At 45.0% G+C, this 25,582-nt stretch overlaps 8 protein-coding genes across 11 annotated transcripts; 3 read left to right on the top strand and 5 right to left on the bottom strand.

Annotated features, from left to right (window-relative positions):
- Window positions 1-1,319: 1,319 nt before the first annotated feature.
- LOC108113566 lies at window positions 1,320-2,216 on the bottom strand. The gene has a single exon (XM_017224158.2). It carries the CDS (start codon window positions 1,877-1,879, stop codon window positions 1,346-1,348), a length of 534 nt encoding a protein of 177 aa, XP_017079647.1. The 5' UTR covers window positions 1,880-2,216; the 3' UTR covers window positions 1,320-1,345.
- Window positions 2,217-3,367: 1,151 nt separating this feature from the next.
- Window positions 3,368-4,354, top strand: LOC108113562. The gene is made up of 2 exons (XM_017224155.2): window positions 3,368-3,410; window positions 3,817-4,354. Exons 1-2 carry the CDS (start codon window positions 3,401-3,403, stop codon window positions 4,266-4,268), a joined length of 462 nt encoding a protein of 153 aa, XP_017079644.1. The 5' UTR covers window positions 3,368-3,400; the 3' UTR covers window positions 4,269-4,354.
- Window positions 4,355-10,075: 5,721 nt separating this feature from the next.
- LOC108113546 lies at window positions 10,076-12,499 on the bottom strand. Its single transcript, XM_017224140.2, has 2 exons — window positions 12,325-12,499; window positions 10,076-10,396 (listed from the first exon to the last, which is right to left on the bottom strand). Exon 2 carries the CDS (start codon window positions 10,392-10,394, stop codon window positions 10,140-10,142), a length of 255 nt encoding a protein of 84 aa, XP_017079629.1. The 5' UTR covers window positions 10,395-10,396; window positions 12,325-12,499; the 3' UTR covers window positions 10,076-10,139.
- Window positions 10,870-11,238, bottom strand: LOC108113545. Its single transcript, XM_017224139.1, has one exon. The coding sequence runs from the start codon at window positions 11,222-11,224 to the stop codon at window positions 10,913-10,915; it is 312 nt and encodes a 103-aa protein (XP_017079628.1). The 5' UTR covers window positions 11,225-11,238; the 3' UTR covers window positions 10,870-10,912.
- A 1,487-nt stretch (window positions 12,500-13,986) lies between the features above and the next one.
- On the bottom strand, window positions 13,987-14,370 carry LOC108113509. The gene is made up of 2 exons (XM_017224101.2): window positions 14,358-14,370; window positions 13,987-14,300 (listed from the first exon to the last, which is right to left on the bottom strand). Exons 1-2 carry the CDS (start codon window positions 14,368-14,370, stop codon window positions 13,987-13,989), a joined length of 327 nt encoding a protein of 108 aa, XP_017079590.1.
- A 1,082-nt stretch (window positions 14,371-15,452) lies between these two features.
- On the top strand, window positions 15,453-20,696 carry LOC108113604 (WD repeat-containing protein 20). Its single transcript, XM_017224260.2, has 4 exons — window positions 15,453-16,459; window positions 17,758-17,946; window positions 18,010-19,953; window positions 20,026-20,696. The coding sequence occupies exons 1-4, from the start codon at window positions 15,899-15,901 to the stop codon at window positions 20,083-20,085; spliced, it is 2,754 nt and encodes a 917-aa protein (XP_017079749.1). The 5' UTR covers window positions 15,453-15,898; the 3' UTR covers window positions 20,086-20,696.
- LOC108113605 (protein YIF1B-A) lies at window positions 20,694-22,604 on the bottom strand. 3 transcript variants are annotated; one of them, XM_017224263.1, is made up of 4 exons: window positions 22,498-22,604; window positions 21,647-22,173; window positions 21,204-21,590; window positions 20,694-21,142 (listed from the first exon to the last, which is right to left on the bottom strand). In XM_017224263.1, the coding sequence occupies exons 1-4, from the start codon at window positions 22,517-22,519 to the stop codon at window positions 20,909-20,911; spliced, it is 1,170 nt and encodes a 389-aa protein (XP_017079752.1). In that variant the 5' UTR covers window positions 22,520-22,604; the 3' UTR covers window positions 20,694-20,908. The 3 variants fall into 3 exon arrangements, with proteins under 3 accessions (XP_017079752.1, XP_017079750.1, XP_017079751.1); XM_017224261.1 differs by having other exon boundaries at window positions 22,471-22,597; XM_017224262.1 differs by having other exon boundaries at window positions 22,486-22,597.
- A 289-nt stretch (window positions 22,605-22,893) lies between these two features.
- On the top strand, window positions 22,894-25,173 carry LOC108113527. Of its 2 annotated transcripts, XM_017224121.2 has the most exons (4): window positions 22,894-23,042; window positions 23,103-24,113; window positions 24,167-24,209; window positions 24,430-25,173. In XM_017224121.2, exons 1-3 carry the CDS (start codon window positions 22,973-22,975, stop codon window positions 24,196-24,198), a joined length of 1,113 nt encoding a protein of 370 aa, XP_017079610.1. In that variant the 5' UTR covers window positions 22,894-22,972; the 3' UTR covers window positions 24,199-24,209; window positions 24,430-25,173. The 2 variants fall into 2 exon arrangements, with proteins under 2 accessions (XP_017079610.1, XP_017079609.1); XM_017224120.2 differs by having other exon boundaries at window positions 24,167-25,173.
- The last annotated feature ends 409 nt before the right edge of the window (window positions 25,174-25,582 follow it).

Here is a 25,582-nt window from a genome sequence, read left to right as displayed (position 1 = left end):
TAAATTTACTCATCCCCCAACCGCTAAACACTTTTATATCAGCGGCAATTAAAATTGCGTATACGTGATGTTGTCTGCCATCGCCCATGGGCATTGATTAATGGCCGGCAGAGCAAAGCAAAAAAAAAAATAAAAACCAAAGAATATGCAAATTGAAGATTTATTAAAGCCCGGACCAGAAGATGGGTTCGTGATCCTATCCCGGGCGTTAACAGTTGACAGTAATTTCCTGCATCTGGACGCGCTCAAAACGAAATGCAATTTCCGATGGAGAGCACGGCTTTTTCCTTTCTTTTTTCATTTTTTTTTTTTGGCGCCCAGCTGCATGTGTCATTATTCTTATGCCGTGTACCTGGGCAATGCTTTATGACGGCAAGGACAAAGGCTTAAACCTGTAAACGAGGCTGAGAGCCGGTTAGAGCAGCAAGCAACCAGGCAGCCGGGTAACCCGCACGGAGCAGAGCAGCTGCTACCATCATGGTAAAAAATAACCCCACATAAGGGAATGTGACAAAGTAAAAGGGCCAGATCAAAGGCGGGGATGCTGACCTCCAGTTTCCACCAGACAGAAGACAGAAGAGCAAAGGCGGCATAAAAGAGAGTAATGGCCAAGGATAATGCGTGGCATTGCGGGAGTGTGGGAACTAAAAGGATTTGCCCCATGTGCCGCAAACTAGAGCTCATCATCATTTAATATGCTCAAATGAGCAATAATTGCAATGAACAGCAATGCCAGCAGAGGAGGCATTATTTGCAATTCACTAATCCCATAAGTAGAATGAAACAATGAGCTGCCAGTGGAAATGTTCTAAATATATAATGTCGCAAAACAAAGCCAATTGAGTGGCATTAACTCAAACCAAAAGTTTCATCTATTGAAGCCTGGATTATTAACAATTGAGTGGGTTTTTGTGGAAGGAAACTTGCAGTTTAAAATAGTTTCACTCAAATGCCTTTGGTCATTGTCTTATTAAATTTAGAGAAAATATAGAAAGAGAAAATATCTCAAGTGTTATAAATAGAATTTAAATATTGCATTAAGCTCCTTTATTATTAGAAACAAAAACCATTTCACAAAAAGAAAGAAACTTTTACCAAATTACCTTTGTTATCAACCTGTTGCCTGTCTTATCAGTGTTCTGAACAAGCCAATCGGTCAAAAAACACCCACATCAGTAATATAATGATACTTTTTACTTTATTTACAAATCGAACAACTTGTGAGTCAAATGGCGCAGTATGACTACCCAATAAATTAAATAAGATTCGAGGTTGGGGGGTAGACATGACCGGCCAGTGTTGCTTGATTATTGAAATAGCTTGTTCATATACATATGCAGCTGGATCAGTAGAAGGCCTCGCATTGCATCTGGCGGCGCCATTGCGTCCAATCTGTACAGCCGACCACCTCGGAACTGGCCACGAATCCTTTGCCAGTGGCACAGTTAAGCAACAGAGGTGTGGCATTTATCCCGGGGCACAAGTAGAATTGATTGGGATCCGGAGAGGCCCATGGCGATGGCACGGTAGCCGTATCCCTGTCACAGCCAGCTGACAACTGGGTGGTCACCTGCTCCTCCGAGGGCCGGCAGGCTGGCCATTGGGCGTACGGCACACAGCCGAGATAACCGAGACCGCTGAAAAATCCCCGACCTGGCGGACACTCCAGCTGCAGCGGTTGTCCGACATCAGAGCATACGTAGAATATGTTGGGGTCCGGATCTCCCCACATGTCGGTGGCATGTCTGCATGTTGCATTCGTGGTTGTGTCAGAGGTGAAGGCCTCACCCTGCAGCAGCATCAGGACCAGCATCCAGAGGGAAATACTCCATTTATTTTTCATAAATAATTTCATCACGAACTGCTGCCAGCGGAGCATTTATTATTATGACACACACAAACTTCGTTCGCTCACTGTCCAATTGTCTGATTTTTACTTTTTTCGTATCGCTATGAAAATTCTGCTATTTTTCCGCGCTTCTCATCATTTGGCCATAAGCTGAATTCGTTAATAAATTTATGTGCTGCTGCTTCCTGCTGAAAAACTCGACTCGACTCGACTGATTGATGTCGTCGCCATTGTCTTTCGTTTTTATACTCATGCAATGAGCATGACTTTCCATGTCCCCCAACAAAACCTTATCGTCGCTATTTTTACAGTCATTTTTCATCGGGTTTTTCGGGCATTTTTATTTTGGACTAAAGTGACGTCGTCGTCGGAGAGCGACTTCGATCTCTTCTAGCAATTTGTTGATTAGATAACTCATTCGGGTTTAAAGTTTTCTACTCTCGATTGATAAGTTCTGAAATTAATAGCACGCGAGAAGATTTCAATCAGCCGTTAGCCAAAAATTTCCTACTCTCATCGTTCGATTGTCGTTCGTAAGAATTTCCCTTTTGCAAACTTCGTTAAATGATTCACAATGCCATGAAAATCACAACACACTAAATTTTGGACTACCGGATAGACACACACACATATCATGACCTTATCTAAGCGATAGCACATACATTAATTGCCTTTCAAATGAAGCCAAATTGGAAATTATTGCTGGAGAAATCAGTTGAAAATTTAATTACGCTTTACTGCTGCGATAATGGAGCTACCCAGAGCGGGTTCACTGGGTTCAGTTGCAGGCACAGATGCTGTCAAAAGTTCTAATTGATTTGGCTTAGAGCGCCTAAAATGAAGAAGCTCAGCTGCCGCCGGGAAAGAAGTCACTTTGCGGCCAGGACACGGAGGCCATAACCTGCTCGCAAAGGAGAAAAAAAAAAAAAACTGAAAAAGTTTTCGTTGTTGAGTCACGTTGTCAATTCAAGTTCCTTACTTTCTTCCACTCTCTCCACTTTTTGCACTCTATTTACGCGAGTCCCAAGTTTAAATAGGCAAACTTCGTGGAGCGCTGGCAAAGTTGACAATATAATCGACATAAATTCCAATAGGCTTGCTATCGATGTTGTCTTCTGCTGGCAGGGAATTCAATTAAAAGTTTCCCAGACGTGAGCACCAGGTGACACTGAGAGCCCAACATTTGGCACCCCGAAATCAGAGTTACTTCGATTCGTGGAAGTGCTCATCACCTCAGCCACTTGAGACGTGCTATCTCCTAGAAGGCAGAGTAGCAAATTAAGCCAAGAATTTGCCATTATCTGCATAGGGAAAACATCCGATAAGCAATATTTTGGACAAGACCAGAAGCCAAAACAGGCCTCGAACTACATTCATCATCAACGGAGGTGTCAACAAGTCATTGGCAATGGCAATGATATGGTGGCGCTTTCAAGAGTCCCGATAAGTTGCCCGATCGGATAGAATGTTATAAAAGCCAAGTCTGTTGGCCTAGTCTGTTTAGTATGTCTTAAATTTTTGAATTGTAAAGAAGTTTTTAAAGGATTCACCATGCTGAAAGGTATACAAGTTAAATATTAATCTTAATTAATGTGCATCCGGTTATTGAGTGTAGAAAGTGAAATGTGTGTGTTAAAGACAGGAAATGTGTTTTCGATATCGACTGCTACGTTATTATTGCCTTCAGTGACTCCATAATTAAAATATTTTAATATTAAGATAAAAGCAAGGAAGGATCCTTATATGTGCTGTGTTAGGGAAAATAATATTATGTTATTAAAGTGTAGACCACGTGGAAAATGTAATTATTATAAAAAAAATATTTATTGCCGATATAAGGTGGATCCTTGTACCCATTCTGTAAAACTATAAAGTCTTATTGCTTTCATAAATTATACACCGAAATTCCTTAAAAAATCTTAATTAAAATCAATTGTTTTTTGGTTAATGTCTTACTATTTTTATAGCCCTCTTGATTTTCTTTGGCCTCCTGGCTTTGACTTCCGCCGCATCCGTGGGTACTGCCAGTAATGTCACCGAAGTTTGCCAGTCGGAGGATGAGTTGTGGGGCGGCGAGGACATACGTAAGTTCTACTTCTGCCTGAATGACAAGGTGATCGCCGATGAATGCGACTCAGGCTACTATTTCGTGAACAATGCCACCATCTGTGGATGTCTACCTGCCGCCCAGATGAACCCCAGCTGCGTGAACCTGGACGCCGCAAAGCCAGACTGCACCGGAATCAGCAAGACGCAGCCCCAGCCCTCCGCTGATGTGGCTAGCTTCTATCTGTGCGCCAACGACACAGCCACGGAGTTGGCGTGTCCCGATGGCAAGGCCTTTGTCAATCAGGATGGGTATCTCGGATGCTTCGTGTGGACCCAGTGGCGCTCATTGCGCAACTGCACCGACGGTTGATGATATCTCCGACGTTTTAATTATAGTTCTTCCAGCGCTAGCTCTATCCACTTGTCGCGATTAAAAGTGTCCGAATTGAAATGTTATTAAGTTTAAATTGATTGGAAAATAATTGATATATGAGCGGCGGTCGAGTGGGGGATGATATGATAAGCGGGTGAGACATATTGAAAGTAACATTAAATTGCTGCGACATTTCCGGGGGCAACAACGGGAAAAAAATCTATGTGCCATAAATCGTGACTCTTCCCTCAAAGCAAAATTACACGGCAGTGGGGCAACATTTCCAAGAAAATTCCAATCACATGCGTGTGTGAGATTGGGATTGTGAGTTTGTGCTGCTTTCTGCTTCCTGCAACACCGCAAAACAATTGTCGCCGCAAACTTTGGCGCAAAACAAACAAACAACGACGACGAGCTTGGGAAAAGGGACAAATTACAGGGGCCAGCGAAAGGAGCAAGGACCAAGTGCAGGACATGCTCCTGGTGTGCCAAACACATGTTCGTCTGGCTTCTGCTCTTCGGTGGCAGTTCTCGCAGGGCTAAAAATGAGTTTAAAGTTCGATGCTGAACCGCATTAATCTTGTGCTGGTGCCGTTGCTTTTGCTATTGCTGGTGTGTGCGAAGTGGTGCAACATGAAACCTGAAGTTGCCAATGATTGCATCAGCTGCCCCAAAGGGAGTCACGTGGCAAACGGCTGCTGAGATCTACTGGGTATCCAAGTGATCCATACAACTACTGACTGTTTTATGTGTGTGTTTTTTGTTGTTGTGGGGGGTTCCACCAACAGAATTTCCAGCTCTTTGATCATTCGCAGCGATTGCACATCCGACTAGGTAATAAATGTCCGACTGGGCGGGCAGCGTGGGCCAAGTGTCAGTGACACGGAACTGCAGTCCGCAGTCTGTGGTCCCCATCCTGATGTTCATCCACCCCAAATGAGTTAGTCAGGAAATTGCATTATTTGTCTTTGGCCGTTGCGGGCAAAAACCGTACAATGCTGGTGAGCGAAAAGAGGAGCAGGATCCACTGTGTGTGTGTATGTGTGTCTGTATGCGGACAATACTGTGCCGCATCCTCAACCTCCCATGTGGCACTAACTAGTGTGGATACCACACCCCCCGGCACTCTGGCACCCTGCCTCACTTCATCCGCTGCTCGTTTTGCTGCCTCGCCAGCCACTTTAAAATGGCGTGGCTATCTCCGGAGCTCGGCCGTCACACATGTGAGTTTTCAAACGCTCTAAAGTCACAGCAATCTTTCTGCTCCATTTCCGCCCACTCTTGCAGCTGTTGCTGCCACTAGATACTAGAATCATGCCACTGCTGCAGCTCCTTCCGATCCTTATGCCAGTGCCCTTGTTGTTGCATTTTAATTGCATGGATGCCTGGGCCGTTCGGGCCATTAATCCTGCACAAGTTTTGTGCAAAAATTGCGAAAAGGGATTTTTAAAGTCACAACTGTCGTATGTTATCAGCACACCCTAAGAGAGTACTTCTAACGCAATAGGGTCTACTACACTCAGGGAAAATCAAGTGACTACCTCATGAAATAAGATAATAATTACAAACATAACTTCCATCGATTCGATATTTTTCCGAGAATTTTCCAAGATATTACCATACTTCTGGTATTATAAACTGATTGAAAACTAAACTAAACTAATGAACTAAATTTATATACTTAATAGCATTTTTTCCAAGTGCTTTTAGGGTACTGACTTATAGAGGGGCTTCCATAGTTTTCCAGCTAAAAACTTGGGCCTGTAGTTAAATGTCCAAGTCTGCGGACGCAGTGCCGCAGCGGTGCTTGAATTTAATTGAGTTTGCAATTGTTGTGCGGCCGCTCTGCTCCGTTCCTCAACTCTAGGCAGTGGCCCCAAGTGCCGGCAGTCGGCAGCCTGCAGCCTGTGAACTCTGACCCCTGGCTGACGTGTTGTTACTTTAATTAAGTTTGGCGCGCTGGTCGGCATAAATAAAGACGGCAACAGAGCGCATACGCAATGCGCTAGACGTTCATTTTGAGTTTTTGCTTCGTCTTTCATCCATTCAGTGGAAATTGTACAAAGCATTTTCTGTCCATTGGGCATAATTGGCATTTTTAGAGTTGCAGGCCTTCGTGGTGACAGTCGGTAAAGACCCTGCCTCCTCCCCAATTTGCAACCCCCCTTCTGCGGCTTCCGTTGAATGATTTTTCAGTGCGCGCATTTTCGCGCTTGAATTGTTGGCGTTTCGGCGAACAGAAATTGGTGGAAGGTTGCGAGGTTGTGAGGGTACGTGGGGACGAGGTTCCGGGCTGGAAAAGTTGGCTTAAACTTTTCCACTTGAATGGCAGCGGAAGGTTTTATGCGCCTCGCTTCCACTGTGCCACTGCCAGTTGCACAGGGAGTTGGGTGCTAGGATACTGGGGTGCTGGTGACTTGTGCCACATTGTGCTGCTCCTGCAGCGGCGCATGAAAGTATGCAGCATAAAATTTGTGCTCGGCAACAAATAAATATTTGACCCCAGCTCCCAGCAGGGTGCAAAAGCATTCCGCTCTCTTTCCACTGCCCCTCTTTTCGTTGCCGTTGAATTTATATTTGCACTTAACAACCGAGTGGCAACAACAACAACAACAACAAGAAGGGGAACAGGAGACGACAACGACTACAATGGCAACCACAACTCCAAGTTCCAGCCAACAACCTCCAATTCCAACCCAAACCCACCGCAGCACCACTTTCTAGAGAGGGAAAAGTTTGTGTGGCTTATTTTTCGGTTACAAATCAAATCCAAAATCGCATTAAAATTGCATGCAGCGGAAAAATTGTGCACCCAACAGAGGGCAAAAAGGATGTGAAAGGAGCCCAAATAACCGCGTAACCAGAAGCCTTGCCACAATAAGGACCTGCAAGGAACCGCGAGGTTGGAGAGGAGAGGTGATTGTGATTTGTAGGGTGGTGACGAAGTGGTTCGACAACAGCTTGTTGTTGTGCAAGACATTTGCTGCGGTGCTAGTGCTCGATTGTTGCCTCTCCCGCTGCCGTTGCCGTTGCCATTCCAATTGAATTTTTGCGAGACGAAATCACTTCAACGCCTTCGATTTCAATTTCCGCCACATTTCAAATTTGTATTCAGTTATTGCATTTTTGCCCGATTCCCCAATCGTAATCGCTGTATTCAGGGGTGGTACTTCCCCTTCTTTCGTAGGCGATGAGTTCGAATTTGTTCACTGTGCACACACAGCCAAAGTTGTTTTTGAGATATTGATCTGAAAATTGGTTTCGCGCAGATCGTAATTGCATTTAAGGTGACTAAACAAACATCCCATTCTGTTTCTGGGACATGCTCTACTTTTTTATAATAGAAAAAGTTTGCTTTATTTATTCTTTTTCTTCATAAATCTCTCATTAAACTCTGAAGAATTCCTGATGGACAGTTTTTAACAAGCAAAAAGTCATCTTTGGTCTCACTTTTCCGTTTCCAACTTTTGGTCTTCAATTTCTAATTACTCAGTTTTTTTTGCTGGTTTTGTTTGCATATCTTTCTACTTTTGCATTCTGTTTCCAGATTGCTTTTCTCCGCCTAGCTTGGATACCTCATTCCATTTTCCATATCTTCCTCCGTGCTATTCGATTGCTTTGCGATTGGACACGCACATGGAGAGCCATTCTCCCTTTCCCTTTCCTTGTGCTGCTTTCTCCTCGGGGTTTGCCGCATCTGGTTACGTAAGGCAGTACCTTTCGATGGTTCAGTGGTGTAACCAGTTACGGCATGGCCGTGCGAGCCGCAGTTTAACCCATCAATGCATAATGGTCGAAAGACCAAGAAGGTTAATAACCATATGTATCAATTTATTGAATGAAATATTTCATTAAAAGTTAGATCATTTAGTTTGCTTCCCAAGAAAGCCAATTCGTCTTTAAAAATGCTCCCAAGATATATCTTTGATTTACTGTACTATATCAGATCACCAAATCTGTTATCAATATTTTATAAGAGTTTTTAGTATGTAAAAAGCAACTTTGCTTCATAAAATAATGGGTTAAACAATCCGTGTGCCCACAGCCTGATCTAGAACTTTGAAGCCTTCCTCTTCCATTGCAGCGGCTTTTCGTGCATTTGTTGCTCTTGGTGATGTTGCTGTTGCTGATGATGTTGCTGCTGGTTCTGGTAATGGTCCTGGCCGTAGTCCTGTTCCTAGTCCCGTTTCCTATTCCTACTCCAATTCCTGTTGTTTGCTGTCACTCGAGAACGACGCTGTCTGGCTGCCTGAACGGCTGAATGGGCGGCGGCGGCCTGTTGTTGTAGACCGAGTTGTAATGGTGAGGCATCAATATCTCATTTGTATAACATATCGCAGTCAATATGAGACACGTGTATAAGTATCTAGTTTACCCTGTGGTGGTTTTAGCCTGGCCAAGTTGAGGGTTTTTCGGATGAGGGGGAGGAAGGGGTTGTGTCGTGTGGGGTCCGTTGCATGTCATTGTAATGGTATCATGCTGTAACAGATTTCTGTTTACCTTGATTTACATATGCACGGGGGGAGTGAGTGGGTGGTTAGAGATGGTTAGGTGGTTAGATGTGTGGGTGGTTGAGTAGGTGGCACACAAGCCGCAACAGAGCAAACAAACGACACTGCTGCTCACTCCTTCGTCGTGGCACGTAAATAGAAAAGAAAACACTTAAGCATGCACTTAGTCTTTGCGCCTTTCACTTCGTGTCGATGGCGACGTCGATGGCTGTGTCGCTTTGGATCAGGATATATATATATATATATATATATGTATGTGTGTATGGGCATGGTCATGGGGTATGAGTTTGAGTGTGAATAAGCACATGTGTGGGTGCCAGGATAGGGGCGTGTGTGTTGGCTGTGTTGTGTGCTACCAACTGCGATTTATGCAAATTTGTTTGGCTGCTGAGCCAAGCCCGGCTGTCGACTTTTTGTTAACAGTTTCTGTTCCTTCTTTCAGTCCTTTGTGCTCTGTGTCTCTCCCTTCTTACCCACTAAGCAAATAAAGTTATTTGCATGCGCAAGTAAATCGATTTGTGTATATCAAATTGTGGGGCTTCAAACAAAAAAACAAAGCACAAAAAAGCGCACACACACTCACTCTGAAAGCTGAAAGCCAAACAAAAACAAAAAGATTACCGCTTTGCCACATCTGCGCTGCAATTGCAAGAAAAAAAGAAAGTGTGGTGGCTACAAAAATCTGGATCACATGAACCGTTTGATATTGATTGAATGCCCCAAAACACACTTTCGCTCTAAATTCAAATACAATTAATTAAATTCTCTTGGCCGCTTTAATACCGCTTGATTCCCAATTTAATTGGGGCACAAAACAAATTTCAGCAATTACATTAGGCGGCGGTCGTCGGAAAATGGAGGGCGGAAATAATACCCGAAACTGCCGCAAAGCTGGCTACACATTTTGTTTGTCCATTTGAGAGCTTTCCGCTGCAGCTAATTAAAAATTATTAAAACTAGCAAGGGAAGTTAAGTCCATGGAGCTCAACGAGGACCCGACCATGGGAAATTGCCGTCATGTCAATTTACCAAATTGCGCAAACAAACAGAGGGCAAAAGGGGGCGTGGCTGTTGGGTGGTACGTATGGACAAGGCCACACCACACGCACATTTCGTAATTGTTGCACGTATGGTGCCTACGGTCTCCCTCCTCCCCCACCAAAAAAAACAAGGCCAAATCCTCACCAGCATCAACATGCGAGGCGGCCTCCCAAAAGCGGCTTATGTCCTGGCCCCCAACTCCTCTTTCGACTATCCACGCCCACGCATAAATTAACCAGCACTCACCCGGGAAAAATCGGAAAGCGCTTTTTAATTATATTTTCGACAATTTGTTTCAATACATGCGCGCCCTGTTTTATTTGCGCGGCTTTGTGGGCGGATCCTGCGGTTCGGTCCACTGCCAGTCCTTCCACTTCACGCACCGCCGCTCCCGGTCGTAGAACAGCTCGTTGGCGGGGCAGTGACGCAGCTGGGCGGGCTGATCCCGCTCCGCCTCCTTCTTACCGCCGCACTGCCAGTAGGCTGTGGGGTCCCAGAAGTGACGATAGCTCTGCCCTAGCTCATCCGGACTGCGACAGCCGGGCTCTCCGTTGTAGTCCCGGCCGGACATGGCTGAAAGGGGGAAAGCAGAAATGGGAAAGAAATAATCAGATTTATGATTTATCAGAATTAAATTATGTTTGATCAGAGATTAAATTATATTTGATTAGATATACAAATAATAAATCTTTGGTATTTCTTGAAAAATTTTTATAATATCATATCAGCAAACTTTCTCTGACACAAAAATGTTTTTATATGATACTCGTAACGTAAAAAATTCCATTAGATATCTTTCTTGATAATCTCCAGATGACATTACAGCAAAAATATTTACCTGAGCAAATTTAAACTTCTAATCTTACGAAAGCTATGTACTAATGCAACTATTTGTCATTATGATAGCTGTTTTCTTAAAAATTGCTGTCATTACTTAGTAACAATTTTTTTTTCAAAAATGTCGCAAAAGTCACCCGCAAATGTTAATAGAAAAGTAAATATTTTTCATAAGCTTTACCCTTGCAATTGATTAAACTAAATAAAAATTTCTTAAGATTTCATTTATTTTGTAACCATTTCAAATATGTTCTAGGCAACTGTTTCAGGCTGACTTGGTGGCAGAACAGTGGGTGACCAGACCCATTGCGGCCAGGGAACACAAGCTTTGGCAGAGTCCAACCAGGCAGTGGGCACAGGGCATTGAGCGAGCGTGGCCGGAACACCCTGGGTGGAACACACCCAGTAGGCACTCTTCAGGTAGAAATGAGGATATGCTCCCACCTCCAGTTCTTCTGCCGTTTGGCAACCAGGTTGTCCCGTTGGCTTGGTCACAGCAGCTCCATTACAAAAGGAGGAGCATCCGAGGATCAGGAAAATAGCGAACAAAGGGAGGAACTTCATCTTGAACTGAGAGATGCTTTCGTTGGACTGACCTATGCTAATCCAGAGGCCGCTTTTTATACACTCCACGGACGCTAGAAACCTTATCAAGCGGAACTGAGGTGTGATGCTGTGGTCGCGGTAAGCTCATCTTGACTCACCCCATCAGCCCATTCTGTTTGGCATTTTATGGCGCTGTTTGTTTGCCCAATCGTTGTTTCTTCCGCTCGAGCCGTTGAGCCAGTCTCCTAGGTGGGTCCGCGTCCACATTCACATCCACATCCATGTCTACATCCTCATCCAGGCAGCCTGCTTGCATATTCATGACATCAACGGCAGCTGTAAATTATTTTCAGAGATAGCCGGGGCAGGCCGCAAACAAGCGTAGCAGCCACGTTGTTGCCTTGGCCAATGCCAAACGCTGGATACGCTGGCTAATTAATTCAAAACACTGCCTCAAAGGCATTTTTGGGGCTGGGCCAACAAATTTCACCTGGCTGCGCGGAGAGAGGGCGAGCGGTGGGAGAGAGCGCCTTAAGCCACATTAGGGTCCGGGCGCACTTGAGTAATTGGCCCACTGCATTGCACTCCAGAGCGCTGCATTTGGTTGGGAGTAGGGAGTCGGGCAAAAGGCCTTCTTTACGCCCTCCTTGGCCTTTGTTGCTCAGTTTTGCGGATTGGGCTTTTGTTAGTTTTGGGCCATAAATTAAATCGGGTTATTAATGTCTGCCATTAAATGAAGCTACCGGTAGGACGAGCACTTGGCTGCATGGCAAAGTCCCCACTTCCTGCCGTTGTCCTCGTCCCAGTGCCTCGGAGTGATTTATGCTAATTCGTGTGGCATTTGTAGCATTTCCCGAGTATTTTGAGATTTTCAAAGACAAGGCCATTATTTTGCCAGTACGCAGGTTGGGATTTTGGCTCTGATTTTAACTTTAAACTGCCATCCCACGCACTCAAGCCAAAATTTACATAGAGATTTCATGCCACTGTCACTTCATACTACACTTTAAAACACACTTGCACGGGATTTAACGGAATGGAAAACAAAGGGCCTTCAATGCAATTAAATATATTGCGTATACGTCACGTATGCTAAAATTTCATTTCACAATTTTTACCTCTCCCTTTGGCTCTGCTTCGCTAGCGTAAAATTCTTTTACATGCAAATATTTTGTTGGATCTCACACGCACGGCGCCAAAAGCGAGAAATAAAAATTCAATTGAATCGTATTTTTTCGCCGCTTATTGATGTGCTCGCCGGTCTGACAAAGCGTTTGACTGACAACTGTGAAATGAAATAAAATGCTTTCGCACCAAATGCACGGGCGAGTGCATCAAAAATAGTGCAACTTATTGCCAGAGAGCATGGGGTTTGGGGTAGAGGTCGCCAACGGTTGACTGGGAACCCAGGATCCCACGCCTACGCCCCCCACCATGCCAGGCGAAAAAGGGGCTTCCACATATTGATTTATGACAAATGCTTTGGCGGCGGCCATCGAAACTCAAACCAAAAGAGGGGGCGTGGCCTGTCATTCGGGCCCGCTTAACAGCCGTCAGAAGCCGCACGTTAACAATTGCAACTGTAATTGCAACTGGCTATCGGCGGATCATCACACGGCTGCCATAAAAATACACTCTCTGCCATCCGGGCACTGAGCGAAAAGAGTGCTTGTGTCAGACATGAAGATCATAAATATATGATTCACAGAGAGATATGATATCGCTCTCGTGGATCTTGCTCTTGACATTGGCCAGATAAGTCGAGGGGCCCCCAGCACCCCTGGAGATACTCGTGCCTTACAAATATTTGGCAACGTGCTAAAGCAAGCAAGCTAATTGACACATTCATTCCGTTTTCTTTTGATGCTCTCAATGCTCTATAAAAATTGTTACTTGAAAATATAATTATTTTTGGCATTTGAAATGAAAACTATTTATTATATGTCTGAGTGTTGTGAATGGGAAGGTTTTATCTCAGAAGTTTACTATAAGCAAATGAGTGAATTATTCGAAATAAAAACCGATTTCCTTTACAATCTTTAGATGCTCTATAAAAATGCTTGCGTTTGCCTTTCCTCAAATAGCTAACAACCAAATATTTATTCCATATTAAAATATAAACTAAATTTGGTTTTATGATAATTAAATAAAACCACATATAAGCTCCTATAGCCATAAGGTAAAAAGCCTAAATTTAAAACAACACAAACACATTGCAAAAGTATAAATACTTGTTATCATAAAGTTTTTTTGTAAAATAAATATCCTAATTCGCATAATTCAGGTTAAAGTGCGTGACAAAATCCTGAATGTTTACAAATTTCCCAATTTAAGCCCCAATGGCTAACTGCATTTCTGGAAAACGATGTATTAGTACAAATAGTTGAACATGGAAAACTAATAAATTAGCATGTGTTTAATATTCCCATCATGCATACCTATTAGTTTTTCTTTATTGCAAATGCAAATGCTTATTAACCCATTTACGTGTGAATTTACTTTATTTTTGTTATTTAGGCTTTGGTTATTTGGTTAGCTGAAATATATTGTAATGAGCAAAAAATTTACAAAAATAAAGAATAATTTATAAAATTTGTTTATGAAAAATATATTCAAGAAATTAGCAATAATTTGGCCACAATATATAAAAAGGCAATTCGTGAACGAACCAAAAATATCAAAATTAAGTGCTATTAAAATGCAAATCCAGATGGAAGTTAAATTGAGTATGTTTAGCAGCAAATTAAGAAGAAAGTGTTTTTTATTCCTCTTTGATATGTTCAGTTCCAGCAGGGGTTATAGCCGGGTGGTCGACTTGGTGGCTCAACACATGGTTGCCACCTCCAAGCGATCCAAGGCACGCAGGCATTAATATCCTGGTCAAAACCCGTGTTGGGCTGGCATTTCTTTAGCAGGGCCTGCTGACCAATGGCCGTGCAGAGCCAGAACTTTGTGGGATCCAGACAATGGCGCTGAGCGACTCCAAGCTCCGCCGCATGTAGGCATCCCGGCTGAGTTGTATCGTTGCACTGGGAATGGATTCCGGACGGAAGCAGGAGCAGCACCAGGCAAAAGGCGAGTGGCCAGAGCAAAGCTAATCGGATATAATCAGCTTTAGAACAGGGAAGTTGCACCGATGGAATGGACTCACCTTGTAGACGCATGGTTTAGATAGCAGTGGTTGAAGCGCCGCCTGGTACAGGTGGTTTTTATACCACCTTTCAATCCCCTCAAGTGGCCATTCTTATCAATCGCTTTTGATTGATTTGAGTTCGATGCGCCCCTCGAGGTTGCCGCTTGTTTGCCCATCCCAGCAGTCAGTCAGTGCATCCCACTTGGCCGGGCTAAGCTGCACAGGGGAATTGCTGGGGTGACAATGCCAAGACAAAAGACATATGTCCGAAACGAGATTTAGCAGGAAACTCGAATGCAATTGGCAGTGGAAAGTAACAAGAAAATGGTGCAAGTAAAAGGCGGAAAGGCAACAAAACAGCAGCTTCATTCTTCTTATTCACTGACCAATTTCGCAGGACATGCCAAATGCATTTCCGGCTAACACAACACACACATGCATACATGCACACTGGCAGTTGCTGGAATAACGCAAGTCACTGCCAATGGGTTCTGTCTAACGTGGTTTACTTCTTAGGTTGCCCATTGACAGGGGCTAGAAAATAAATAATGAAGAAGTTCAAAGAAGAAATCAAACAGCTAGAGAAATACTTACAAAATTAGAACTAAATAAATATAGAAAAAACATACTTACAATTTTATGTAGTTACTCAAAATAGAATTAATTCAAGTAATTATTTGGCTTCTCATAAAAATTCAAAGATACCGCCAAACGGTGAACAGTGCTACCCATCACAAATGTTATCTACATCTTACTATGACACAAAATTTCAAGCTCTGGCAACGCCTGTTGGAAAATAACTCTGTTAGTCTGGCAGCACGTGTTGTAACTGATAACAAGGTTTATCCACTGGTTTGTGTTTTCTCCTTACAAATATTAGTGATTCCAGAGAAATTTAATATTTCTTAATGTATTATTTTTTATTCGTAAGCATAAAACTACAAAAACATTCAAAAGCATGTCGCCCTTTGGGTATGGCAATTCTTTTATAACGAAAAATTATTAATTTCAGAAAAACTCGTTTAGTGATACCATTTTGCATTGACTATAAAATCCTCGCCCCTCCCGGCCAGTGTTATGAGCCCTCAGTATTTCTGTCGAAAAAAGCCGCGGGCACACTGTTCAGAATCCCAATCAGAAATTAGAAATAAATTAAGTAATTTGTGCGGAATAAAAAAGAGCGTGCGGCCGATGCGATAACCGCAAGCCCCGTAACCAGCACCCCGCCGCCACCACGCCGTGATGCAGGCAACCAGCGCAGTGGCTGGACAACTCGGAAAACTTGGCTAACGCAGCTCCAACGACAGAAACAACAACAGTGTCAGCAGAGCCCCACAAAACTCGGTGTAGAAGGAATTAAATCTAATTATAAAAAAAGAAAACACGTAAAGGTCAAGCCAAACCCAACGGCGGTTAATTAGTGGCGAAACTAGCGAATTTCGAGACGGAGGACGAGCACCTGCTGCCCGCAGAGCCACCACTAGCAACTGGCACCTGATATTCACATGGGCTGAGTGGTGGATAGGATTGGCGAAGGCGCAGCAGCAGCAGCACCAGCGATGGCCAACCAACTGGACGCCAGTGTGAAGGACGACCTGAAGACGCAGTTCGTCACCCGCGAGGGCACCTACCGCCTGCTGAACCTCTCGGAATATTCCCGGCCCAATCGGGTTGGCTACAGCAGTAGCCAGAGTTCACCGCAAGTGCGCGTTTCCATGGTGACCCTGCCCAGTCCGGCGCAGGGCAAGCTCGGCACCGAAACGGGAGCGGGGTCGCCCGTAGGCGGAGGAGGAGGAACGACTACTACAACAACGAATGGAAGCTCACCAGGAGCTTCGCCGACGGGAGTAACAGGATCGGGAACCGGAGCCACCACAGCAATATCCAATGGCGGCGCCGGCGGGGATAGCAACTACAGCCACAGTAACCACAATAGCAACAGTGCAGGGAACAGCACAGTGGATGCACGCCTGGGCGGAGGAATCTCCATGCACTCTATGATGAACGGCGGTGTCGTGGACCAGAATGGAATGGCCACCAATCAAGTCTTAGGAGGCGATCGCATCTGCTTCAACTTCGGAAGAGATCTCTACGTCTACTCCTTTCGGGGAGCAAAGAAGGTAAGGCAATGATAGCAGTGATGGTTACATATCAGTATCCCATCCGAAAGCACGTGAGATGAGAGATAAAGAGTAGGAGGAGGTGCAGCGAGCTTATCACACCAGAGATAGGGGCTGCCGGCAATTGCATTCCAGGCGGATTGCACCAGCCAATTGGCAGGGGCTGGAATACCTTGCCATTTGCATGTAGTGTCCCCCCAGCGGGTTTAATTTGTTCCACTTCGAGCGCTTGATGATCAATTCGCTTGTTTGGCGTTTTTATGAATGTTTATTGCGCTCGAAGGCAGTTGGCTGTGAGCATTTCGAGCTCATCCCGGCGGGAAGATTACCCTAACTTTCAGACAGAAATTGTATGAACATGAGGAGTACATCCCATGTCAAAATATAATCTTAAAGCACTTGTTTTTTTTTTTTAGCCATATGTTGGTTTCTCTTTCCTCAATATATATTTGTAAAGGGTAATCCCAGTTCGACTTTCATTTAGCCGAATTGCTCATCGCCTTGCTTGTGTTTGCCTAGTTCCCCTGCTCCAGCTGTTTCTAATTCTTTGGCATTCTGTTCAGCAACAGCTTGCGATTCTCCTTCTGTATTTATTTTAGCTGGCTTCTTTGTTGCCATAGTTATCTGCTGGCGAAAACTTGGCAGGCGCTTTGAAAGGGCCTGCTCTTGGCCGTAGTCAGAGCTTTTCCCACCTGATTCCGCGAAACAAGCTGCTAATTTCTATGCCGCCGAATGTGTTAATTTCCGAGATTATTCCAACCCCACTGAGGGTAATCTTTCATTCCAATCTCAGCTCAAGCGGAAATTTGGGACTGTCCCGGTTTTCACTTTTGTTTTCATTTTATTGTCGACCGATCTATTAGTTGTAGTTATTGTATAATATGTCGACAATCTTCAATTGTTTTTTCCTTGAATTAAGAGTAACGAAAATCCAACTCTTATCACTTGATCAATGTTTATTTCATAATTCTAAATTTTCATTAAGAATATAGATTGTTGTATTGATGTTGTCTCATATAACTGTGTTTGTATTGTTTCTATGGAATAACTTGATTCAAATTCTGTAGTATGACTCGGAAACTACAATCCATAAGCATCAAGTTTCAGGGAACATTGGGATTATTATACCGATACGATTTGCTTGATTATTACACGAGTTATATGAGTTCCCAGCTCTTTTGGTATATTTCCAAAGTCAACTAACACTTGTAGAACAACAATAGAAAAACTTAGTGCAATCCAGAACTACCAAGATAAACAGAAACAGATGATAGTGGCTTTTGTTGACTTATTTTCAGGGCACGGAGATGAGCAAGCCGATCGATAAGAAGTTCTACAAGGGCACCAATCCCAGCTGCCACGACTTCAACGCGAGTTCAGCCACGCCCACGGGAGCGCCTCTACTGGTGGGCTTCACCACGGGCCAGATCCAGTTGGTCTCCCCACAGGTTGGTCCTCGGGAAGTAAGAAAGCTCTTCAACGAGGAGGTGAGTACCCCGCCGTATGATATATACTAGTTCAAAAAAATCTAATAATATTTTCTTTTCTAGCGACTAATCGACAAGACCAAAGTGACCTGCCTAAAATGGCTGCCCAACTCACCGCACCTGTTCCTCGCCGCCCATGCCTCAGGTCACCTTTACCTGTACAACGAGGAACTGCCCTGCGCCGCCACTGCGCCCAACTATCAGCCCTTCAAGCTGGGCGACGGCTACACGATACTCACCAGCAAGTCCAAAACGACAAGGAACCCGCTCTTCAAGTGGGTCTTCAGCACTGACAACTGCTGCATCAACGAGTTCTGTTTCTCGCCGTGCGGCTCCCACTTGGCAGTGGTTTCCCAGGACGGTTTCCTGCGCGTCTTTCACTACGACACCATGGAGTTGCTAGGGATCGCACGCTCCTACTTTGGTGGCTTCCTTTGCGTTTGCTGGTCGCCCGACGGCAAGTACATTGTCGTGGGCGGCGAAGATGACCTGGTAACCGTGTGGTCGCTGCATGAGCGACGAGTGGTGGCTCGTGGACAAGGCCACAGATCCTGGGTCTCTGTGGTGGCCTTCGATCCGTACACTACTTCGTACACCAACTGGGATGGTGGAGACTTTAGCGACGACGAGAATCAAATGAACGAGTACTCCAACTCTCGGGAGGCACGATTTTCCGCAGACTCCACAGCCAATGGTGGTTTTGAGGGATTCGACCGAAACTCCACCCCCGTGCATGCCGCCCGCAATCGACACTCGGCTTCCTTTCGCTCGGATGCTTCTTCGGCGGAGAAGCTAATGAGCTATAGATTAGGCTCCGTCAGTCAGGACACCCAGATATGCCTCTGGGACATCACGGAAGATGTGCTGCGCCATCCACTGGCACTGAGGCAGCGAGCGAACAGCGAAAGGGGCTATCTCAATGGTGGAGTGGATGAAGAACCAGAAGTAGAGGACGGAATCAAAGTGATCCGACCAGTGGCCATGTCTGGTCAGGCGAGTGGACAACAGGCGGAATCGGGCAGCTGTAGTCCCACCCGAGAAACAGCGGGCGGTGTAGCAGGAAACGGCGCCGGTGAGCACAGCAATAGTAGCTCCAGCAAGTTTTCGACTGCTAACTGCACGATATCTTCACAATCATCACCAGACGACTGTGACACCGAGGCAGCCACTCCAGCCTCCACAACCTCAAATCCAGGCGCAGGTACAAGCGTGGCAGGAGCGGGTGCGGCGGCTTCTACAAAGCATAATAATCGCAATCACAGCACGGGTAACTCAATCAAATTCCCTAACTGCATCAGCGCCACGAAGTCGGATAGCATCGATGGAGGAGGTGGAGGAAACGGAAGTGCACAGAGGCCATCACAGACAACGTCGGGATACAATAGCAAGACTTCCAACAGCTCGAATAAGTCCTCCAACTCGGGCAGCGGTTTCAGCGCCTTTAACAGCCTCACGCAGCGACTCTCGAACTTTAGCTTCCTGAGTAGCTCGGACAAAAAGGCCGCCGGATACGAGGGAAGTCACTCGACGGCCCACCGTCAGCACCGCAAGGCGATGAGCATGCTGAAGAGCTACAACCAGCACAACCACAGTGGCGGACACAATAACCACAGCCAGAGCAATCACAGCAGCTCGTCCAACTTTGGTCATTCGAGCACACTGGATTCGGGGGCGGCCGGGGCCATTGGGAGCAGCTCGACGGCGCACAGCTTTGGATCCTTGAAGCTGAGCCGGTCGTCCCATCACTCCTCGCTGGCCACGGCCGCCCATGCGTCGGGATCTGGAGCGGGAGCGGGCTCTGGCTCCGGGGTGAGCAGCTTCGACCCCATGCAACTCATTGGAACGCCCGCCTGCCCACGCTTCGATGAGTGCCCGCTGTTAGAGCCTCTTGTCTGCAAGAAGATCGCTCATGAGCGATTGACGGCGCTGATCTTTCGCGAGGACTGCTTCCTGACGGCGTGTCAGGATGGATTTATCTACACATGGGCGCGGCCTGGTCATGCCACGGTAAGTTAAATTCCCCTCTGTAGGTAACTTGAACTTGAAAAACATTTTATTAACTATAACATTTCTTTCTAGCACGCCACTCAGCACTTGTCGCCTGGACAGACGGTAGCGCCTGGTGGGACAGTAATTTAGTTCAATAAAGTGGTCAACTATCAGCGTAATCTTGTCAAGCAGCAGGAGCAGCAGCAGAAGCAGTTGGTGATAATTTATTGATAGGCAAGAGTTTTAAAGGTTTTTATGTTGCGTATTTTCTATTCCAAATGTAGCCTAAATGAGTTTATGAACCACACACACACACACACACAGACACACCGTACACCCGTAATATATATATATACGATATATAGCTATGTACAACATAACTACGACCTATACGCAGCATCAGGCAACAGAACAAAACGTATATGTTTAATCTAAATTATTAGTTGTAAATGTATTATTTTTTTAGTACGTGGAATTTGTTGAAAACAAAGCATGTTTATAACTATTACTAAGTGCTAGCCTACACTACACACGATAAATAAAGCAAAAACAGAATCAAATAGAGGCGAAGAGGGCGTTTTTCACATTGTGCTATGTACTGAGTTGCAGTCGAGGGCCCCAGACTAACCAACGACGAATATCTAACTATGTAAACTCACTATCCTAAAGTAGGAACTGTTAAGGCCGAGCAAGCAACAACCAACCACGAACACGTTACAGTAAAAGAGACTAAAATTTCAATAAAATTATATAAAAAATTAGTTTTTTAGCTTGTATTTATTTATAAAATGTGTTTGTTTCTAACAAAAATATGCTTCTCTCCCGCGAATCTCAATTGATCGCCAACTACTGAGGGGATTTTACATGCTGGAAATGACTGCCTTGGCTGCGGAACCGTTCAACATTCGAGTGGGGATCCTGGCACCGGATTGCTCAAGAAATAGTCTGCAAATTAACCTATCAAGCCAAATGGTTAGAACGCCTTTGGTACTGCCAGCACCTGCGCCTCCGGCAGATACAAATGCTTGGAGAGGAGGAAGGCAAACAGCGCCTGTCCTACAACAATCATGAAAAGGAAGTACAGCTTTCGCTTTTTTCCCCCGCTATAGTCTAACTGCTGCGGATTTCCATAAGGATCATAGTTGATGGCGCCACTGGGCGCAGCTGGTGAGTTATCCTGCAGTAACTTGGTCCGCAGCGTGCGGAGCTGGGATAAAAATAATAAAAATTACCGACTGCTTTTTACGAGAATTTAAACCAAATCTCACCAAGAAGAAGCCAAAGGAGAAGCTAGTATACGCCAGCGCGATATAATATCCAGATTTGAAGAACAGCGTGCTGACCATCAGGCAGACCACTATATTAACGTACTTATAGCCAGTGAAGGCCAGCAGGTCCAGAGTCTTCAAGCTCGTTTTCACATTCATTACGTATAGTGCTATGGAGTAGATTACCAGTTCGAAAATGCTATATGCCATTGCGCTGGAGGCCTGGATACCCAGCTGTTCCGGGGAGAAACGCTTCTGCATGCCCAATAGCAAGCCCGCTACGATCACGTATGTGATGTAGCCCATGGTGGGCAAATAGAGATCCGGGGCATTCACATCGTATCGTGGCTGTACTGGATGTTCTTGATCGTACCTCAAAGACCAGTCCTGAAAGGCACAAGTGATTGACTGAGTTTATGAATCTTGTGAGATTAACTACCTACCTTGTGGATATAAGGAAAGAAGAGCAAACGCAGTTTCCTGCCCACGTAAGCATTATCAACGGCAAAGTAGTACTTGAGCTTAGCTACAGGTACCCACTTCTCAAATTGGTTCTCCATTATCTGCTTGCCCTGATCCGCCAGCTTTTGGCCGTACTGCATGGCCATGTCCTGAACAATAGGCTGCTGAAACATAGCAAACTGTGGATACTGTCCAGTTGGCAAGGGCGCGGCTCCAGGTTGAGGTGCTCCGATACCGTAGGTGGGTGGGGCAGTTCCCTGTTGAGGAGGCTGTCCTCCGTAACCGAATCCCGGTTGCTGCTGCGGTGGCTGCTGAATTTGCTGTGGTGGTTGGATGAGATTGGGGTCAAAGCCATAGCTGTTGACTGGCGCCTGGGCAGGAGCTCCGTACATATTGGGGTCTAGCATCGCAGGGCCGGGAGGCGGGGCCATGAAGGTGGGGCCACTGCCCATCATGGCGTTGACATCGCTGACACGTTTCGTTGGCCTTGGGCGACCGGCAGCTGGGGCTATTTTGGGACAGAGCAGGGGTTAGTGCCGGAGATCTTTAGGAGGCTAATTGGGAAAGCGGGGGAACACAGGCAATCAAGCTACACACGCAGCACATAACGGAAACGTAGGGCAGGCACAGAAACTGGGTTGACAGGATGCAGTGAAAGCCAGGAGCGGCGCACAAAACGGGGTAAGGTGTAACGTAAACAGTGACAGCACTCCGGATTCCGAGTCCGGTCGGCGGAAGATAAGCGTCCGGAGTGGCTGCACCAAGCATCCTTCGGGTATACTTGCTTGCGTAGCCTGATCCTTACAGTTCTCCCACTTACGGTTCCGCATACCCGGGTTCGGATTGTAGTTCATCTTCCTGGCGCCTAATATTGTTAAAAAATACGGCTTAAGTTTTTAACACATCACCATACGAATGTTGTAGTGTGACCGTTGCTAATTGAGCGAAAAATTCTAAACTGGAACCGCTATCCTAAATGGTATGAGTCCAATGAAAGCAATAAATAAATTATAATTTTATCAATGGCAAATTACTTAAAATGTATTTCCATTTTATTATTTTACATTGATATTTTTTACATATTAGGTGCTGTAATTATTTCAAGCATTCAATTTATTATATGGTTTAGTGTGCACATAGTATTATCTTGGATAAAAAATACTACAAACATTTCAGTGCTGGAAAAGATTATTATAAACCACAGAACCAGTTCAGCAGTCTTGTCAGTTCGCCGCCTAACCAGTCACAGCATTTAAAACAACAATTGAAAAACATTAATTAATAATATTTCACTTAAGAAGTTTTAAATGGAGAACTCATTTATTAAACGGCGATCGCTAACGCTCAGCACTCGTCTTCTGCAGAAGCGCCACAGTGGTAAGTATTTTCCACTATGGGAAAAACCCAGAATGCCAATTAAAACACATTTTCCCTTAGCCTCGCCAAGCGGTCGGCCAGGAAATGGACATGATGTGGACACTCCTGGTAACCTCTCCCCCAATGCTTCATCCGCGATGGTGTTTACCTCCGATGTGGAAAGCACTCCACCAGCTAAGCATAAGCACAGCCTGGACGACAGTGTGGATTTTTCGCCTCGCCTGGATATAAGCCTCTCGCCCAACTGTCTCTTTTCGCAAACGCTGGCAACCGAAAGCCCTGAGGTGGGATGGCGTTGGAATCGGAGTAGCAATGCCACCACGGACAGTGGTTTTGACTCCGCGGAAATTGGCAGCATGAGCCAACGAGAAAGGCGCCGACAGATCGCCTTCAAGGGTGTCGAGGATCGGCGCAGTCAACTGGACAACGAGCAATGGCGGGCACAGCAGATGCGGGCCAATGTTATTCTTAAGGAGCGCTGCGCCAAACTCAATAAACAAATGGACCAAATAGTCGTGTCCGAGCCAGTAATTCCAGTGCAAACCCCCAAGATTCCACCACCTGTTGCTCCTCGTACAAGATCAGCGTGTAAGAAGGCTTCTCCAGATCCAGTGCTGCCTACTACAGCTGCCGCCGATCCTATGGCAGACTTTCTGAACGACTCAGAGACTGATCTTTTCCTGCTAGAGGCCTCTCAGCAACTCGAGTCCAAAATAGAACCCCAAGAAGCTCCTAAATCAAGCACCAGCACCACACCAACCAGCCACCACAAAGCGAAGAGACCGTCGTTCTACATGAAGTTTCTGGAGGACGAAAGCGAAGGCGAGGACTGGCTATGCGCTCTAGAGGAGGCAGTGCAGCAGGCCACGATGCCTAAAAAGCCGCGCACTTCGCTTCAACGCTACAAGTCTATGCCAACCACTGTAGATTCTTCCAGGGGAGTGTCCACCTTGACTAATGCGATTGCGGGCAAGGGCTCAAGCATCTGCACAAGTGCGTCCTCCTCTTCTGGGTCGCAACCCATTAAGCGCCATGCGAGCTCGCACGCCCTGTCGCCAGCCACTTCTCATGGTGAGTTTTTGACTTTTTAGACATAGACAACCTTATCATTTCGTACCATGCAGCGCGCGGAAAACTCTTTGGCAGCCGGAAATGAAACACGATAAGGTAACCAGCCCCCATGAACACCATCAGCTTCCCCTCAGCAAGTACCAATTGTGATGAGAAAAGTTAGGTTTAAGCTTTTTCATTTTGTTTAGCGTGGCTTGCGTTGCCCGTTTCCTTGACCATTCTGTATACGAGTGCGCTAATTGATTCATGCAGCTCTTAAGCGTCTTTGTAAATGTAAATTTAAGGCTAATTAAAAATTAATTGTAATTTAAAACAGGTCTCTCAATTGTTGCCTCGAATGTTTCTGCGTTCATTCGGCGCATGCGACTCGCCATATGTTCGGCATTATCGGGCCGGGATGCGCCGCCCACCTGCACAGGTGGCAGGGACAGGCAGCTGGATGCGACTGGCCACCGACAACCAGTGAGTAGTTGGCCGTCGCTAGAGCTTTCATTCACCGATAGAAAGTTCGTTGAGTGCGACAATGTTTTAAATTAATTGAAATGTAGGCGAAGGATTTCTGTTTTAATATTCAGTGAGTTGTTATTTATAGGTCAGTTAGAATTTATCAAGGCTTTAAGTTGCTTGGGAAGCAGCTTGGTAATACATAATATTAGTATTTAAATTTAGAGTACAGACTATTTGTGGTTTTGATTACCGGGTATCTTAATGTCTGAATACTCAACTACAAAGAAACTACGAAATTACACGAGCCTAACCCAAGTATTGTTATTTTAAAATTACTTTAGTTATTTTTAATTTTTATGTTACAATATACTCTAGATTTTTAAGAAACATATACATAACAGCCTTAATAATCTAATGCATATACATGTTTTCCATATTTTCCAGTTACAACATTCAGCCTAGTATATAATTTGTAGTTACCTTAAGCAAAAAACAAATAAAAACTTTTTATTCAAATCTTTACGTTCCTATGAATTGTATTTTTGTTTAATTTTGTAAAAATTGCCATTATTTCCATCCTACTTATAATTTTGCTTAATTTATAAAACACTAAAATTATTATTTCGGGCAATAAAGCTGATATTTGGCCACATTCAATTTATGAACAGTTCATAAAAATAATTTTAAAATTTATAGGCGTCTGAAAAAGGGATTTCCCTAGAAAGAAGAATTTATGGCAAATGAAATGAAAGTATGAGAATTCCCTTCTCGCACTTAAACGTGGTTGAAACAATCAAGTTAACATAAAAAGCCGGCGAAAGTTACCCCAGCTGTCTTCACTTTTCGCTTGGCCTGCAGTTTAAAGGCTTGGGTGCTTGAGGCTTTATGAACCTATTTGGGCTAAGGTCAAAGTTGAAGCCCTTTCGCAGCCATTACGCGTAAGAGGCAATTGCGTTCATGTTTATGAATAGTCGACAGTCGTCCCTTCGCGTTCTGCACTGGAGCATGTGACTCTAGTCGAG

Source organism: Drosophila eugracilis, unplaced genomic scaffold, assembly GCF_018153835.1.
Source record: "Drosophila eugracilis isolate 14026-0451.02 unplaced genomic scaffold, ASM1815383v1 contig_367, whole genome shotgun sequence".
Taxonomy (NCBI): domain Eukaryota; kingdom Metazoa; phylum Arthropoda; class Insecta; order Diptera; family Drosophilidae; genus Drosophila; species Drosophila eugracilis.
This window is presented reverse-complemented; position numbering and strand designations above follow the sequence as displayed.

Excerpts from the sequence above, each read along its gene's own strand:
- LOC108113545 (XM_017224139.1), bottom strand. The coding sequence starts at position 11,224 with ATGAAGTTCCTCCCTTTGTTCGCTATTTTCCTGATCCTCGGATGCTCC.
- LOC108113546 (XM_017224140.2), bottom strand. The coding sequence starts at position 10,394 with ATGTCCGGCCGGGACTACAACGGAGAGCCCGGCTGTCGCAGTCCGGAT.
- LOC108113527 (XM_017224121.2), top strand. The coding sequence starts at position 22,973 with ATGGAGAACTCATTTATTAAACGGCGATCGCTAACGCTCAGCACTCGT. Across the intron at positions 23,043-23,102 it reads TCTGCAGAAGCGCCACAGTG|CCTCGCCAAGCGGTCGGCCA; the intron begins GTAAGTATTTTC and ends ATTTTCCCTTAG. Across the intron at positions 24,114-24,166 it reads GTCGCCAGCCACTTCTCATG|CGCGCGGAAAACTCTTTGGC; the intron begins GTGAGTTTTTGA and ends CGTACCATGCAG.
- LOC108113566 (XM_017224158.2), bottom strand. The coding sequence starts at position 1,879 with ATGCTCCGCTGGCAGCAGTTCGTGATGAAATTATTTATGAAAAATAAA.
- LOC108113605 (XM_017224261.1), bottom strand. The coding sequence starts at position 22,519 with ATGAACTACAATCCGAACCCGGGTATGCGGAACCGTAAGTGGGAGAAC. Across the intron at positions 22,174-22,470 it reads GAACCGTAAGTGGGAGAACT|CCCCAGCTGCCGGTCGCCCA; the intron begins GTAAGGATCAGG and ends GTCCCAAAATAG. Across the intron at positions 21,143-21,203 it reads TCTCCTTTGGCTTCTTCTTG|CTCCGCACGCTGCGGACCAA; the intron begins GTGAGATTTGGT and ends TTTTTATCCCAG.
- LOC108113604 (XM_017224260.2), top strand. The coding sequence starts at position 15,899 with ATGGCCAACCAACTGGACGCCAGTGTGAAGGACGACCTGAAGACGCAG. Across the intron at positions 16,460-17,757 it reads CCTTTCGGGGAGCAAAGAAG|GGCACGGAGATGAGCAAGCC; the intron begins GTAAGGCAATGA and ends ACTTATTTTCAG. Across the intron at positions 17,947-18,009 it reads GAAAGCTCTTCAACGAGGAG|CGACTAATCGACAAGACCAA; the intron begins GTGAGTACCCCG and ends TTTCTTTTCTAG.